The sequence below is a fragment of the Beta vulgaris genome, chromosome 2 (assembly GCF_026745355.1).
Source record: "Beta vulgaris subsp. vulgaris cultivar EL10 chromosome 2, EL10.2, whole genome shotgun sequence".
NCBI lineage: Eukaryota > Viridiplantae > Streptophyta > Magnoliopsida > Caryophyllales > Amaranthaceae > Beta > Beta vulgaris.
The window spans coordinates 55,253,537-55,269,919 of record NC_079203.1 but is presented as its reverse complement, the minus strand read 5'-3'; the positions used below and the strand labels follow the sequence as shown (position 1 = coordinate 55,269,919).

The 16,383-nt window shown below is 35.1% G+C and overlaps 1 protein-coding gene across 1 annotated transcript; it reads right to left on the bottom strand.

Annotated features, from left to right (window-relative positions):
- Positions 1-8,924: 8,924 nt before the first annotated feature.
- LOC104903689 (transcription factor DIVARICATA) lies at positions 8,925-11,042 on the bottom strand. Its single transcript, XM_010691783.4, has 2 exons — positions 9,997-11,042; positions 8,925-9,590 (listed from the first exon to the last, which is right to left on the bottom strand). The coding sequence occupies exons 1-2, from the start codon at positions 10,398-10,400 to the stop codon at positions 9,164-9,166; spliced, it is 831 nt and encodes a 276-aa protein (XP_010690085.1). The 5' UTR covers positions 10,401-11,042; the 3' UTR covers positions 8,925-9,163.
- Between the last annotated feature and the right edge of the window lie 5,341 nt (positions 11,043-16,383).

Sequence of the window (16,383 nt, the reverse complement as noted above, 5' to 3'; positions counted from 1 at the left end):
TATTAAGGTTGTAATTAAACTTAATTCACTAGGTGTAAGTGTTTTAATGAACATTTTTATTAACTATTGTCATAACAAGTGTAGAAAGTACTTTTAACTATTATCATAACTATTGTCATAAAAGTACCCAGATTAGCAGAATTAAAAAAAAAGAAAGAACTAGTGTTTTAGTTTATTCTTTGTTTAGAAAGAGCATAATCGATTTTCCATTAAGTGTGTTCTTGAAAGCTTATGTATAGTCATAGTCTACTTTAAAAAGTTTTCATCAATGTTAGAATAAAGTTTAAAGATGGGTGACATTTTGTGCTTTATTATTTTCCCATGTATGTGCAATTCACAATTACATGAATTATTAAAAGAACAGAAGAGCCATATAAATTAAGCAGGTGTCTGGCAATTAGAGTTTTGGAGTAAAAAGAGAGTTTTGGATCACTTTTAGAGTTTTGACTAATCAAAAAGTCTAAAAGGAGCGTTTGGTAAAAGAGAGTTTTGGAATAAAAACTATCAAAATGAAAAAAGCTTCTAATAGGAGCTTTTTCTTTAAGGATTAGGTAAAAATATGTTTAATGACTTTTATGCCTCTAATAATAATAATACCCATGTGTATTAAAATGTCTATAAATGTCACTTCACACAAACAAATGGCAATAAACTTTTAACAATCAGTTAATTTTTACCAAACACATTTATAAAAAGAAGTTGTCAAATCAGCAGTCAAATCTGTTTAACAAAAAATTAAAATTCTAATCTCTAACCGCTAAACTCTGAATTCTATTTGCCAAACATGACTGTAAACTATAAAGTGGGAGTTTTGTCCTTTACCTTGGAAAAAAAGTTGATGAGAAATAGAATAAACTGTACTGGATTAGTTTGTAATGGGGAACTTTAAAGTTCACCAAAAAAAAAAGTTCACCAAAAAAAAAAAAAAAAGTTCACCAAAAAAAATGGGGAACTTTAATCTCTTAGCTTGTTTTGCAGAAAAATCAAATCTTTTTGTCTATACCTTTTTTCTTTCTTTTTTCTCCTCCTATTGTTTGAGTCTTTGAGGATTTTAATGCTCTTTTTATTTTGGCTGCTTACTTGAAAAGTGAATCACATGAACATTATAATGAAGTCATATTGCTGTTATAATATGTGATGGCAACTTCAATAACAACACTCACAGCATCCAAAAACTCATGCAATATTGACAGTAGTGGCACCTTAGGGAACATAGTAGGATTCCAATTATTTGTAATTCTAGAATAACTTCGACTATGAGGATGTCTTCTTTTTTTTTTTTGATAATTTTTGCATTACTATTGAACTCAAGTCCATGGCCAGAGGCTCATAATACATTCATATTCAGGCTCGAATAGTCATTGCCCACTACTAAAAAATACCAAAATACAATCAAATACAGTGAGATCATACCAAGTACACTAACATTCATCTGGGCTTAGAGCCACGCTACAAAATCTGAGCCTCTTGAGAGTCCTTGCTTCGCTAGCGCATCTGCAACGAAGTTGGTGCTCCTTTTTTTGTGCGCAATTGAGATAGAAAGGCCTCGCTCCGCGGCAGATCTGATGAAGTTTAAGATAAAGTTGAGATTCCAAGGCCCACCCTGATCTTCCGAGCACCACTTGACTGCGTTATGGGAGTCTGATTCAATCTCAATGTGATGGTGCTTGAAACTATTATTGTTGAGTGAGATCTGAATGGCACGGTGAATGGCTAGGACCTCGGCGGAATTGATTTCCATGGGAGGAATTGGACAGGAGAATACGCACACAAAATTACCTTGCTCATTGCGAAGAACTCCCCCTATTGCCGATCTTGAAATCCTTGGATTATAGGAGGCATCTACATTCCATTTTAAGATGGATGGAGGTGGGGGAGTCCAGAGGGGTGCAGTCTTTGGAACCGCTCGCGAAATAGGGTTGGTCTCATGCCACATAAGACATGATGGGTTCCTTAGGACTTCATTCACAGAGTATGGGAAGGGCATACCCCAAGGCTTAATCCACCAACACAGCCGAACAAGAATGAGGTTTTGGATTTCTGAGGAGGAGCACGAAATTTGGTTAAAAGTTCTTTCATTTCTTTCTTTCCACAAGGACCATATGATTACCATGAAACTTGCTTGCCAAACATTCTTGAAGAATTTATTTTTTGTTGGGAAGGCCCATTGTGTGAGAGCCGGCTCAAGGTGTGTCGGCCATACCCATTTGAGGTTCCATAAGTTGCACCACCATTGCCAAATAGACTTTGAGAAGGGGCAGTGGATTAGTAGGTGGGACACATTTTCCTGTGAAGAGTTGCATAGTGAGCAAATATTTTGTTCATGTGGGATGATATTCCTGCGAACTAGCTGATCCTTTGTGTTTATCTTCCCTAAAAGAGCGAGCCACACGAAAATTTCGATTCGGTGTGGAACCAGATTTTTCCAGATTTTTTTTGCGACCAAAGCAAGACGAGGCTCATGAACTTTTGCCAATTCTTCATAAACTGATTTGACAGAAAAAATTCCAGCTTTGTGGGGGGTCCATATCAGTGTGTCTTTAGAGTGAGGTGAGAGAGAAACTTGGCGGAGGAGGTGTGAGAGGGAGGTCCATTCAACCTCATCTTGTGGTCTGAAGGATCTAGCCCACGGTAGATCCCATTGCCATATATCATCAATCCAGAAGCCCATTGAGGCGATAGTAGCTAGAGGGCGGCCCGAAATCCGAAAAAGCCTTGGGAAAATTGTTTTTAGGGGAGCATTTGATAACCATACACTGTGCCAGAAGTAAGTGATGTCGCCGCTGCCCACTTTGACTCTCGACCCAGTTTTTAAGAGCTTCATAACAGATGGGTTTTTAAGAAGGTGGTTACAGATCGCTTTCCAAGGCCCTCCGTGACTGATTGGCTGGATGTCAACCATGGAGGTGGTGAGAGGATATTTGTATTTCTCCTGAATAAGAGATCTCCAGAGGGAGTTGGGCTCGCAGCAATAACGCCAAACCCATTTGAGGAGTAGGCCCAGATTCCGGTCACGCAGATTGCTCACATTAAGACCTCCAAATAACTTCGGGAGTTGTACCACCTCCCATTTGACCAAAGCTCCTCCTTTCTTTTCCATACCACCCTGCCATAGGAATTTCCTTTGGATTCTATTGATTTTCTCTACTACCCCGGATGGAATGGGGAATAGGGACATATAGTACATTGGAAGACTTGACAATGAAGATTTGATCAATGTGAGCCTACCCCCGATTGATAGGAGCTTACCTTTCCACGTGGCTAATTTCGCATTCATTCTCTCAATTAGAGGATCCCATAATCTGAGTCAAGATGTACCTCCACCCACAGGGAGACCTAAGTAAGTGAGTGGAAACTTGCCCACTTTGCAAAATAAGCTTGCTGCCGCCATGTTCAACCACGATTCATGGATGTTGATTCCGAGAATCTCACTTTTATGGAAGTTTATTTTTAACCCCGAGGCTAATTGAAATAGTAGCAAGGTATTTCGGATGTTGAGAAGGGATTCCATGTTAGGAGAGGAGAAGATAATTGTGTCGTCAGCGTATTGGAGGTGAGTCAAGGTGGAACCTCCATTAGAGATTTCGATCCCCTTCCACTTATTCAGTTCCGTGGATTTCTTTATCATCAAATTCAGCACCTCCACAACTAGTACAAAGAGGAAAGGAGAGAGGGGATCTCCTTGTCGGAGACCCCTCTGCAGTTTGAAAGGAGTCGTCGGGCTGCCGTTGAGTAGTACCGAGGCCGCTGCTGAGGTGACACAAGCAGAGATCCATGAACACCAACGAGGGGGAAAGCCCATTTGCTTGAGAGTCCATTCCAGAAAAGCCCAAGACACACTATCGAAAGCCTTGTGGAAATCAATTTTGAGAAAGATTGCTTTTTTGTTTAAGCGCTTGCACGAGTCGAAGAGTTCTCCTGCAATCAGAGCGCCATCCAGTATTTGTCGATCTTCGATAAAAGAGGATTGGTAAGGGCTCACCAGGAGGCTCATCACCTGTTTCAATCTCTGAGTTAAGAGTTTTGCAATTATCTTGTAGATACTCCCCACCATGGATATGGGCCTATAATCCTTAAACCCTTTAGGGTTTTTTATCTTTGCAATCAGTGTGATGAATGCCATATTGCTTCCTTTGGGAAGTTTCCCTGATTTCCAAAATTCCTGCACAATTGAGAAAATGTCAGTTTTAATAATATCCCATGCTGCCTTTATGAAACCGAAGTTGTAACCGTCAGGCCCAGGGGCCTTTTTGGAACTACAAGCTGCCACTGCACTCTCAATTTCCTCAAGGGAGAAAGGAGCAATAAGCTTTTCCGCATGGACCACTGTAAGTTTAGGAAAATCGAGGCCTGAGAAAACAGGTTTAGGAAAAGGATCTTCTTTAAAAAGAGCTTTAAAGAAGTCGACTGCTTCTTTTTTTATTGATTCTGGATTGGAAATTTTTTCGCCATTGAGAAGAAGTGAGGATATGTTGTTTTTACACCTCCTGACAGATGCACACATATGAAAGAATTTGGTATTTTTATCCCCGAGCTTTAACCATTGAGTGCGGGATTTTTGTGCCCAAAGTGACTCCTTCTTTTTATGCCATTCCCATAGATCCCATTGGGCCCGAGCTCTTTCCTTTATTTCAAGTTCTGACAGATCACGCGAATTGGCTATGTTGTCCCACTTATGAACCTCCAGCTCAAGGGAAGAAATATTGTCATCTATGTTGCCGAAGACCTGTTTATTCCATAAAACAAGCTCTTTCTTCACTGCTTTGAGTTTATCCATTATGGGCTGTCCTTTTCCATCATTCCAAGTCTTCCCAACTAGCTCCAAACATCCTTTATGAGAAATCCAGGCATCAATAAATCTAAAGGGTTTGGGCCCCCAATCGGTTTCATGAGAACGGGCAAGAATTGGGCAATGATCGGACAAGGTTCTTTTGAGTATGGAAATTTTCAAGTTTGGAAATATTGTAACCCATTCAGTTTGGACAAAACACCTATCTAGTTTACTCTTTGATGCCCCTCTAAACCAAGTAAACCATCCATCAATTTCCATCAGTTGCAGGTCTGAGATGAAAGTTTTGAAAGCTAGGGATCCGATAGGATCAATGATTTTGCTTCCTCTATCATTCCTGTCCAGTACTTCATTAAAATCTCCCATGATTAAGCATGGGAGGTTTGTATTTGAGCAATGATTTGCAATGTCTTTCCAGGTCTCCGCCCTCATAGCTCCATCACATGGGTTGTAGACATTTACTAGCATACAATGAAAATTTTCAGTAATAAGGGTGCCTTCTATTGCAATCCAACTTCTTTCCACCCGAGAATTCAATTTGGTAAAGAGGGAAAAAACATATGAGGATGTCTTCTTAAATGATCTTAAATGACTGATTATTTGTTTAATAGGTTATTTTTCCAGTTTCTTTTTCTTTCCCAATTTTCGTTTGTTCTTTCTGGCTAACTAAGTCTAAGTAGAAGCTTGACGCATTCTGTTTCAACCTTGTTAAATTATATTGAGAAGACACTCCCAACGACCCGTACTTGAGTAATGGATACGATCAAAAAAAGAGTAAGGGCATTTTTTTTTTCGACATAAAACAACTGAACTGAATTGAACCGAAATGAATTAAATTATAACTAATAGAAATGATAATTGGAGCTGAACTAAACTGAATTGATTGCAATTCAACTGAACTGTATTGAATTGAATTGAACTGATTGCAACTTAACTGAACTAAATTAAACTGAACTTAATTAAAAATAAGATGGGGAGAACACACTCTAATTCATAAATCATAATGATATTTATATGAGACAACCATATATAGTTGGAATTATTCCTTTTAAGTGAGTGATAAAACTTCCATATATGATTTGAGTGGAGAGGGAAGCTACCAATAGTCAAATAAAGACCACTTTCTTTTTATCCCATTCTTAGCCTTAGATTGTCAGAATAACTCTTATATCAGCTTTTTAACACACACAGCTCTTAGAAAGTATAGCATTTCCCATAACTTTTAACATATAATTAAGTCCACAAATCTATAGCTTAGATGCCTATATCTTTCTTTTTTGTTTTTGATACTAATACATGATTCTCTTCCAAGAACCGTGACATTTAATTCAACATATGAATCTTAACCCTTTTGATAGTCATGAAATAGTAATAAGGTTTTGCTCTCTTCGACATAAAACATCTTAACAAAACCGAGTTGAGCTGAAATGAATAGTGATATGTGAGAGTAAAAACATTGTCCAAAGCTGAACTGGACTGAATTAAACTTGTTAGAACAGACAGTACACAATGACAGAAGAGAAAGATTTCAAGACTGTGCCGTCGTAGGAGACCACTGACTTGAAAACAATTACGGCCCGACAACGATGGTAATCGATCTGGCCGGAACGCTCCCCAAGGTTAACACAGTAGCTTAGACTGCCACCACTAGCAGAATAAGCTATGGAGAAAAATACGAAACCCAGGAAAGAGAAGGAAGAGAAGAGAGTGTTTTTTTTTGTGTCTCTTAAACCGATCAGAAGCACTGATTTTATAGGAGAAAATCAGGCCAAAACGGAAGATTTTAATTGAGCGCGGTCCAGGTGGGCGGCGCACATGTTATAGCAAGCTCAAACCAAACATGACATCCAACCACAAAAGCATCTCAAGTACCAACTCAATAATAGGAAGGAGGGAATATATAAACAAGGAGACATTCCCTCCCACAAGCAATGTGCGACAATAGAATAAAAGAAGCTAAGGCTTCTCAAGTCTTAACTCTAACAAAAATGAACTAAACTGAACTAAACTAAACTGAACTGAAAATAAGTTGGGAGAACATATCCTAACTTGAATAAGAATCTTGAAGAAATCGAATGTTTTTTTATTATCTTGTCGGGGGATCAACCCAAGTAATTTCTTTTATTATGTGAAAAAAGATAAATTAATTTTCATGCCGAAAGTTGTTGTAATAAGATTCAATTCTTTCCTTATCTCTATCTTGCACCTTATAATTCTTGAATGCGACATTACTAGATATTCAGAGTGCAAAGAGATGAAATTATTCCAATTTCCATGCCCAAAGTAGGAATCAATAAGGTACAATTCAAGATAATGGAATATATATATACTACTACTATTAAGCTTCCTAGGCCATTTGAAAAGAATAGTCAAGATCTCATTCTATATATAATGGAGATAATGGAGATGCTTTGTTCCTACAATAGTGTCAAATGTGTAGACTTGATTTATTTGCTAAATATTATAAATGTGCAATATTTTTTAACAAGAATATAGAAAGCAATTCATTATGTTCTCATAAACCATTTTATGGGTTATAGAATAAAATTTATAATTAGGTTGTGGTGGGGGTGTAAAGTGAGTATGTTTTGACCATTCTCTATAAATGGATTTGATCTAATCTTTAAATTTGTTCCTAAACTGCCCCTTTTTAGTAAAGAAAGCTCCATAATACCTCTAAATTTTATTTTGACTAGGTATAAGATTATTGCATGTGGGTAAAAATCAAAAACAAAAAAAGTTGTCTTTTCGAGAGGTGGGAAAATCATATCCTTATCTCTAGAATGTAAAAAAAAAAAAAGTGCACTTCGAATAAGCTTGTGATTCTCTTGTCATGGAAGAAACTCTTCTTTGTGTATGATTAATCTATGGTAAAAACATGGCAAATTACTTGATTGTTATCCTTCATGTTACTTTAGAGTTAATATATATTTTTTATTTTTTTGATTAGGAAATTAAGTCAGTCCAAAGGCTAACTTCTACAAGGCTACTAGCCTGTAGAAAACACCAACTCATTGGCTGGTAAGGCATGCATATCATGCTAAGGAAATATGCCAGCATAATGCCGGGGGTAAGGATCGAAATACTGACCTCAAGGCCAAGGGGAGCGCTCTACCCACTTGAGCTAACTCCTATCCTTTTAGAGTTAATATATTGGCTTATTATCATTATTATTAATAGAGCTGGTTGGTAAAAAGGTAAAAAATAATTAGGGATCTTTTGGGATGTCCTTGCTATAAGAACTTCTATTTACCAAGGTGCTTTGGTTTATAGTGGAATTCAGAGTCACCCCAATGACTAAGTGATGCTGATGAAGGTGTTTGGTCACTTTGGCCATGTTAGATCCACTGAAATCTAATGAATGGCTGAAAGGTTTTTTACACCTAGTAGAAGAGAAAAAGCAAGCAATCAGATTCAAAGGAATTACTCTTGAAGGTGACTTCCTTTAGTCAGCTAATTTGGCTGCAGCTTTTTTGGTGTGACATGGCTGATTATCCTACTTGTCTAGATTCTTCTTTATAAGAAGAAAAAAAAAAAAAAAGAAGCATATCCACCTTAAACCATGTCCATATGGCGAACAAGCACTTTAAAATTTATATAGGTGCATGATAATATTTGTGATTTGCGAAATATGACTCGTATTATAGGCAACGGTAGAATATAGGGATATTTTGAAAAGTTTAGCGATGATTTTAACTGTTAAGTTTCTTTCGAACAAAATTACCTGTGATATTCACTGTTTACATATGACAATGATAAAATAGGAGTTTTACACAAGTAGTATACCTTTTTTTTAGTGAAACATAAGTAGTATACTATCTGTGGTTATTGCTTCATTTGGTAGGGTATATATCAATATAATATAATGATTGGTGGAAACTTAGTCACCTTGGTTCTTGTTGATATGTTAGTATTCTACCCTACTAATTGTGGATAAGTTTTCAAATCTAAGGATTGATTAAGAAAATATGGAGAATGATAAAACACTAATTAAACTAAGCATGATTAGTATAACAAATTTAGCTTTGCAGGTGAATGGATTTTCAGAAGCTGAAGAAAACTGAGTTATTCATTCTCACAAGACAACCCATCTAAGGATTGATAATATAACACTCAGAAATATCAACTTTCATACTGAGTAATGACCTAAGATCACTAGATTATCATAACTAAGTAACCTTCAAAAGGAAATCATAATTCAAAATATACATTGTACCCTTCAAAAGATTCAGATTGTTTTCACATTCTGTTAAAATGTCTACAAACTATATAATATACTGGATTGAGTTTGAGACATGATGATGCACTACCACACAAGAACCATGAGAGAATAGCTTAGCTTAGTTTAGCTTAGCTTAGCTTAGCGCGCTTACTCTAATGTGATCCTACATAGGCCGAGGCTCCTTGGTAGCTGTTGCTGTACAGATTCTGGCGTCCATGAGTGGAATCAAATACCATAAATGCTTCACCATTATTCGAGTTACTCCAATCTAGTAACATCTTCGGCATGATATTGAATGATTTTTGAAGCAATGGAAATGAAGCTGTGGAGTGTTCTAAGATCGATCTAGGCTTTTGATCATCGGATTCTGAAATGGGTAGCACAGTATTATCTGAAAGATTATCAGTTGTTATATCATGAATGCTAGGTCTTCTTTTATCCTTTCCTCCAGAACTCTGCCTTAAGAAGTACTTTTGAGCATGGCTAGCAACTTGAGTTGGTGTCTTTGAAATCACAAAATTTCGCGATATGTTTCTCCAATCCCCTTTGCCATGTTTCTGAAGACCAAGTAGAAATCGCCTGTAAAATTTCAAGTTAATTCAACTTTACAATTGCAATCTTATACAACTAAAAACACTAAAAACCCATAAGTTCATATAATTATCTAGCTAAGAATAATGCTATACAATTAAGGTCAATTTTATTACACTATCATTAGAACATCACCTACTACTCTTAGTAATCTTACAATCTCAGAGTACTCAGTAAAAGGTCTTATATCCTAACAAATTATTTCATACCCTGCACACGCCTAGATAGTGCACACGCCTAGATAGTGCACACGCCTAGATAGTGCACACGCCAGTACATACAGCATGATTCTCATCATACAGACGTGTAACAGTTAATGAACAAACATCAGCAAACATAAACAAACAATGATATACATCAATCAAAAACTATATTCATGAAACAGAAATCTTACTTGTGTTCATCTTCAGTCCAAGGAACACCCTTCTTCCTTTCTTGCTCGTGAGGCCTGACCATAGAAGCAGACCTTTTGCGAAAGTGGTCTAATCGTGTATTATCAACCCACTCCAATGTGAAAGGAGAGGCAAGATAACCAGGTATAGGAACTAATCCAGCTTCAATATCAGTAACATCTTCTAACAACTCTTGATATTGTTTCACTACATCTAACACAGATTTACCAGGTATCATATCAGCAATTCTTGAAAATCTATCTGGTGTATGATCATCAAATATTGCAAGTGCTTTCTCAAATTGCTTGTTTTCATCTTTAGTCCATATTACACTTTTACACTCACCAGGAAATAACCAATTATAACTTGAGTTTGAGAATAATGAAGTTGGATATATTGCACCCATTTCTCTTACTAAAGAACAAAAAAAAAAAAAAACTTGAGTTTTTTTTTTTTTTTTAGATTATTGAGAGAATTCTCATGAATGGGTGAATTTAAAGGAGAGGATAAAAAATAGGAACAGAGGAGAAGAAGAAAATGAAGTTTCAGAAAGACCCAAATTGAAAAAATATTGGAATCAATTTAGAGAGAATCAGAATAATCTTCATTAAATCAAATTGAAGAATCATATATACATACTACTAGTTTTTACTACTATAAAGACCTAAACTTTATTAAGTTTTTAAGAGAAGAATCAAAGAGAACCCATAAAATAAAATTCGAAAAAGCCACCGACTTTGTCCTTCACAGCACTAAAAAAAAAATGTACGAGCTAGTGCAGACCCTACCAATTACTGCTACCTTACAACTTGCACTTCCCACTGGAGGATTTGAGGAAGAAAAAAAAGCAAAGAGAAGAACAATAATCCAGAACCCAGAATTTTTGTTTTTATTCTTGGGTGATAATTTATGAGGAAAGTTATTATTGTTATCAAATTTTAGTGGGTGTTTTTAGAGAGTATAATTAATTGGAGTGTTAGAAAGAAGTGGGAGATAGAAAGCTTTGACCTTTGTTTTTGGGGGTTGAAAATGAGGATGATAGGGAGGAAAGGCCGAAAGGGTAAGGGAGAACAGTTGGTTAAATAGAGAAGATATAGTTCGTGTGTTTCTTGTTAATTTACTCACTTCATTTGGGAGAGAATCGAAGAGGAAGTGCGGAATTATAATAGATAAATTGAAAAAAAAGATAGAGAAACTTAGATGTGAAAGAGATAAAATAGAAAATGGATTAAAATATTTAAATGTGGATGTTATTGGTGGAAAAAGAGGATATTACGTGTTGGTTTATCTGGTGTAATAGAAATGGAGTGATTTTTCGTCAAGAATTTTGCTCTCATGCTAAGGTTAGTATGATGGTTAGAGCTTATGTTCACAAAGTTAGGCTTCAAGGAGCCACGATTGATGATTATGATGCTTATTTTTTGCTGCGTCATTCTCAAAATTTAATTTGGATATTTCTTCTCCTAAGTCAAATTAAAGGCTAGAGATAAGATTCGTAGGTGCTCTCCTCCGCCGAATTATTATAAAGTTAATTTTGATGGTTCGACAAGTTTCTTTTGGTTTTGTTATTCATGATTCTTAAGGAAAGGTTTTGTTATATATGTTGTGTTGGTGCTCTTGATATGCCAGTCTCTATTTTTGTTGCTGAAGCGAGGGGGTTGAGAGAAAGTATTAGAGGGCCATTTCTTTGGGGATTAGGAATATCATCATTGAGCCTGAGGGTGATAATTTGGTTGCCATTCAATCTATCAAATATATTTGGAAAATTCTTTGGCCTATTAATGCTATTATTTTAGATGCAGATGAAGATTTGAAGATGTTCGAAGATGTTCAAATTTGGCATGTGTTTCGAGAGGCTAATACTGCTGCGGATTGGTTGGCTCATATGAGTCACTCGACGACTAATTTTACTTATCGGTTTGATGTTTCTAATATCCCTTTCTTTTTAATCATCCGACATGATGCTTTAGTGTGGCTCATCTCTTGGAAACCACCCTAGTTATTTATTAGAGAATAGATAGAACAAGTTACCAAGAGTAGAAAAAGCAACAACGTGTAAAATTACATGCAACATCATCTGCCTACCCATTATTCAATGCACTACTTTGTTTCTTACTACCTCAGTTTCTTTTAATGGTTACACTTGACATTTTATACTATTCACAAATTTCACACGCACTTTGACCATCGTTTGTGACTTATACGTGAATAAAAACATAATCGTGTGGGATCTTGTTATATTCATATTAACATGTATTTTGTTAATATATATGTACTTTTTATAATTTTTACAAATACAAAAATAAAGATATATGTTCTCAAAGTTTCATATTGACATGCGTGAAAAGTGTAAGTGTAACAATTAAAAAGAAACGAAGGGAGTAATATTTTTAATTATATATAAGTCAAAATTATAAAATTTTGATATTATGAAATTATGCGTTAAAACGAATCAAGTTTTCTACATTTATAAGAGAATATGAGAAGCGATTGGTATATGAATAATGGATCTCTTATAAATTGAACCTTAATTAGATTAATGATCGGAATTCGGTATAAGGTTTATTCTCACAAAATAATTGTTTAAGGTTTGTTTTCTTATATTTCATCGCTTCTTAATACATGCAACATATTTATTTTTGTATCGACAAATTCTTATACAAAAAAGGTTTATTTTATTATTTTAAACACATGGGTTACGTTTCTTTCACACTCTCTCAAATTATATGTCATTTGTCAATGTTGCATGTACTAAAAAATAAATGGAGAGCGAGCATATAACAAAAATATCAATGGTACAAAGAACTTGGTTTAGAAATCATGAAACCGTAGAAACTAATGTTCGACTATTATTACAGTGAAGAGTTTCTCAATATCTTCATACCAAACAACCAAACCTGCTTCGTGGAGGTAGTTGCGAACTCACATTGTGACTTGGAGTCATAAATTCGAACCCTATTATTTACTTGTGTTTAGGATCAGGGTTTTATATCCCCCTACTATCAAACATTGACCTGTATAGTTGGATTGAATGATCTTAACGAGATGTTCGTTCAGTAGAATTCTTCTTCTCATCAAGGGTTACCAATAGGGCCCAAAAATTAATATCTTTCATACCAAACATAAAGGAGAGAGGGGAAGTGGGGGGAGGGTTTGGGAAAGGAAAAAAGATTAATTGCTGATTGGGTTGTAGAAAAAGAAGCTGACATGTTACCTATAAAAGAAAAGGGTGTGAAAACTGTGGACTCTATGGTGGCTTATTGGCTCATCATGATTGGTGGCTTCAGTTTCAGTAGGTCTGTAATATTTACCGAAAGACAACTCCCCACTAAATCCAACTTGCAAGCAGTGCGGTTTCCTTAACGATGGTCGATGGCTAGATCTACAAGCTTGAGATATTTATAAACTTGATTTTTTTTAAAGGATTTATAAACTTGTTTGATTATAGTAAAATATTTTAATAAAAAAAACTCGTATATAAAAGAAGAGAAGTATTTTAGTTATTTCAGGATCAAAGAAAATAGAAAATACATTAAATAAATTATTGTGATTTTTTTATTTCACTTAGAGTGAAGGTATTATTTTTCTAATTTTCATTTACGATACGTTATATTATCACGAGGGAGATAAGTTCTAAGGATGATCATGTTCAACAATACAAAAATTATACTTAAAATAAAACTAAGAGTTAAGACTAATCAAATTCAATAAGTTAAGTTCAAATTGGCATTCCTAAATATTTTACTCTATGGAACTCACAACTCATGTCGCTTTAGAAGAGAATTAATGGCTAGATCATTATTAGTTACTTCCTCGATTTACATGCATGTGTTTTATTTACCTTATTTCTCTCATAGTCTCATGTGAAGTTATTTATATTCAGCTTAACTTATTATCAGAACTTATTAGCTTTAAAAATTATTAACTCTAATACTAAATATCATTATTTTGAATTTATTGACCCTGGACTTATTGGCCTTTTTTCTTTAGGATTTCCATCACTCAAAAAATTACTCTTCAGTTATGGAAAAACAATTTTTCAGCTTTCTACAAATCAGACCAAAGGAAGAAATATAACAAATCTTATTAACTAGGCAAAATTAGACCTCAACACCACAAACTATGGCTCTAACTTTGACTAATAGTCAAACACCGTAAACTATAGGTCAGGATGCAATGCATGTCACAAATGATGTTGTAGCCTGTAGGTACCTTTTCACGATACCCTTTAACCATTCTCAGAACAATCTTCAGATCAGATTTCTTCGTGAAGAAGAAGAGTTTTAGAGAAATAAATCTTGATATTGGCTACTAGTTACCAGCGTGAAAAAGTAACTCCAACGTCATTAATGATACGCACTGCACCAGGTCAATAAGTTCACATTGTTTTAATTTGACTACTAGTCGAAGTTTGTAGGATTGAGGGTTTGTTCTCCCCAGCTTATTTTCAGTTCAGTTCAATCCAGTTCAGTTCAATCCAGTTTTGGAGAATATTACTATTCATTTCAATTCAGTCCAATTCAGTTGTTTTATACCGAAGAGAATAGGAGTGCACCCGACTCATAATTAATGTTAATGAGATTAATTTTGCCTATATTATATAGAAGAAATATCTTTCCTCTCACATCTCAATTAAATAGTGTCTTAACATGAACAGTACATGTGTCATGTTATAACTAATGACAATTCGACAACTCAACCAGCATGCCACTATGCTAATACTCTTTAACAGGTAATTAAGCTGACCCATGGTTCTTGGTCGGTCCACATTAAACAAGCAGTTGTTTGTCATTATAGTTGCAAGACCTACTAATTTAATCTATTTAACTATTAATACAACTTTTAGCGATGTTTGATGCATGCTATTGCCACTCTTTCTCTCACTTAGAATTGAGATTTCAGCCAATCCATGCAATTCCTCCAATGAATAATTACAAGGTTTATTATTTTAAGAAAATTTTATACTTTTATATACTTTTTTCCCCTTTTTTACGGAATTAAAAACTAACAAACTTTCATACTTTATTCTTAAAATAGATTGGTCCCTCCATTTATGATTCCTAACCTAATACTATTTGATTGTTCAGCCACATGCATGCAGTATAAAATTAACTCATAATACAAACATCAATGTTCATGTAATTTTGTTTTACTAAATTTTTCTCATTTTTTAAAGTTCATCTTTTCTTGTTGTGACCTGTTTCTGACTCCTTATTCGTCTCTAATTGTACGGAAGTTATAGTCGTTCATGGCATATTCTTTGATTCTAGGTCACTTTCTGTTAAGTGTAGTATATTAACAGTTTTATATCTTTATTTATATTGTTTTTCTATTGGATAATGCTCTCTCTGTTTCAAAATATAATGCACGTACGATGTCGGGGGTCGAACTTTAACCGTTAATTACTCTCAATATATATTGATAGAAATTTTTTAAAAATAATTTTATTATAGTATTTTTCAAGACGAATCCAATGGTATAATTTTTATAATTTTTATTTATCGTATTTGAGTATATTTGTAGTCAAAGTAAATTTTCGTAAAGCGTGAAATTCATGCAATGGTTATCTATTAATTAAGAATCACAATTATTCTATTAGAGTTTATATGTCTCATAAGTGATAACCACGTCTCTAAATGGCATTCACATTGTTTTTTAATTATTAGATAAACTTCTAACTTCTAAGCAATGTAATAAAGTTGGTAGTAGGGTATCTTCCAAATTTTAATGCATTAAAAAAGTAAAAGGTACTGTCAGTTATTTTTCACCATAAAACTGATCAACTTGGACTATTGGACCAAAACTACGAACACCAATCAATTATTCTTTCTCTTCGATTTGTTGTTTTAGAAGGTGTTCTAGAGGTATGATTGTCGTGATTATTGTAGGTGTTTGATTATATCTTTTGCCTCAAATTGGGTCATTTTAGATCTGCCATAATACGTGGAGGTGAAGTTGAGCGCTAATTCTCAAATCTAAGGTGAAAGGTCCATTGTAGATAGGGATGGAAATGGATCGGGTTCGGAGAAGGTGGAGCTTCACCCGCATCCGTCCGGTCCACCCACATCCATCCATCATCCGCTAAGCCATCACCCACATCCATCCATCCGTCATTCACGGGGTGAACGGGTGGGTCGGGTGGTTAGTGTTAGATGTGTGATCAAAGAGAGAACCGGATATCCACTCCAAGGCACGGAAACTACGCTTTCCTATTAGTTTAATTTCGCCCCTCTAGGATCACCGGGTTAACACGAAATAACTAATGAGATACAATGGAGAGAAACAATCCACTTAGATGATCTTCTAAGTGGATCAACAAGAACTTGTGTTTTTGTGTTTGTGAAGAACACTCTAGAGAAGATTGCAAGTTTTCTCTAAAGCTAAGCAAG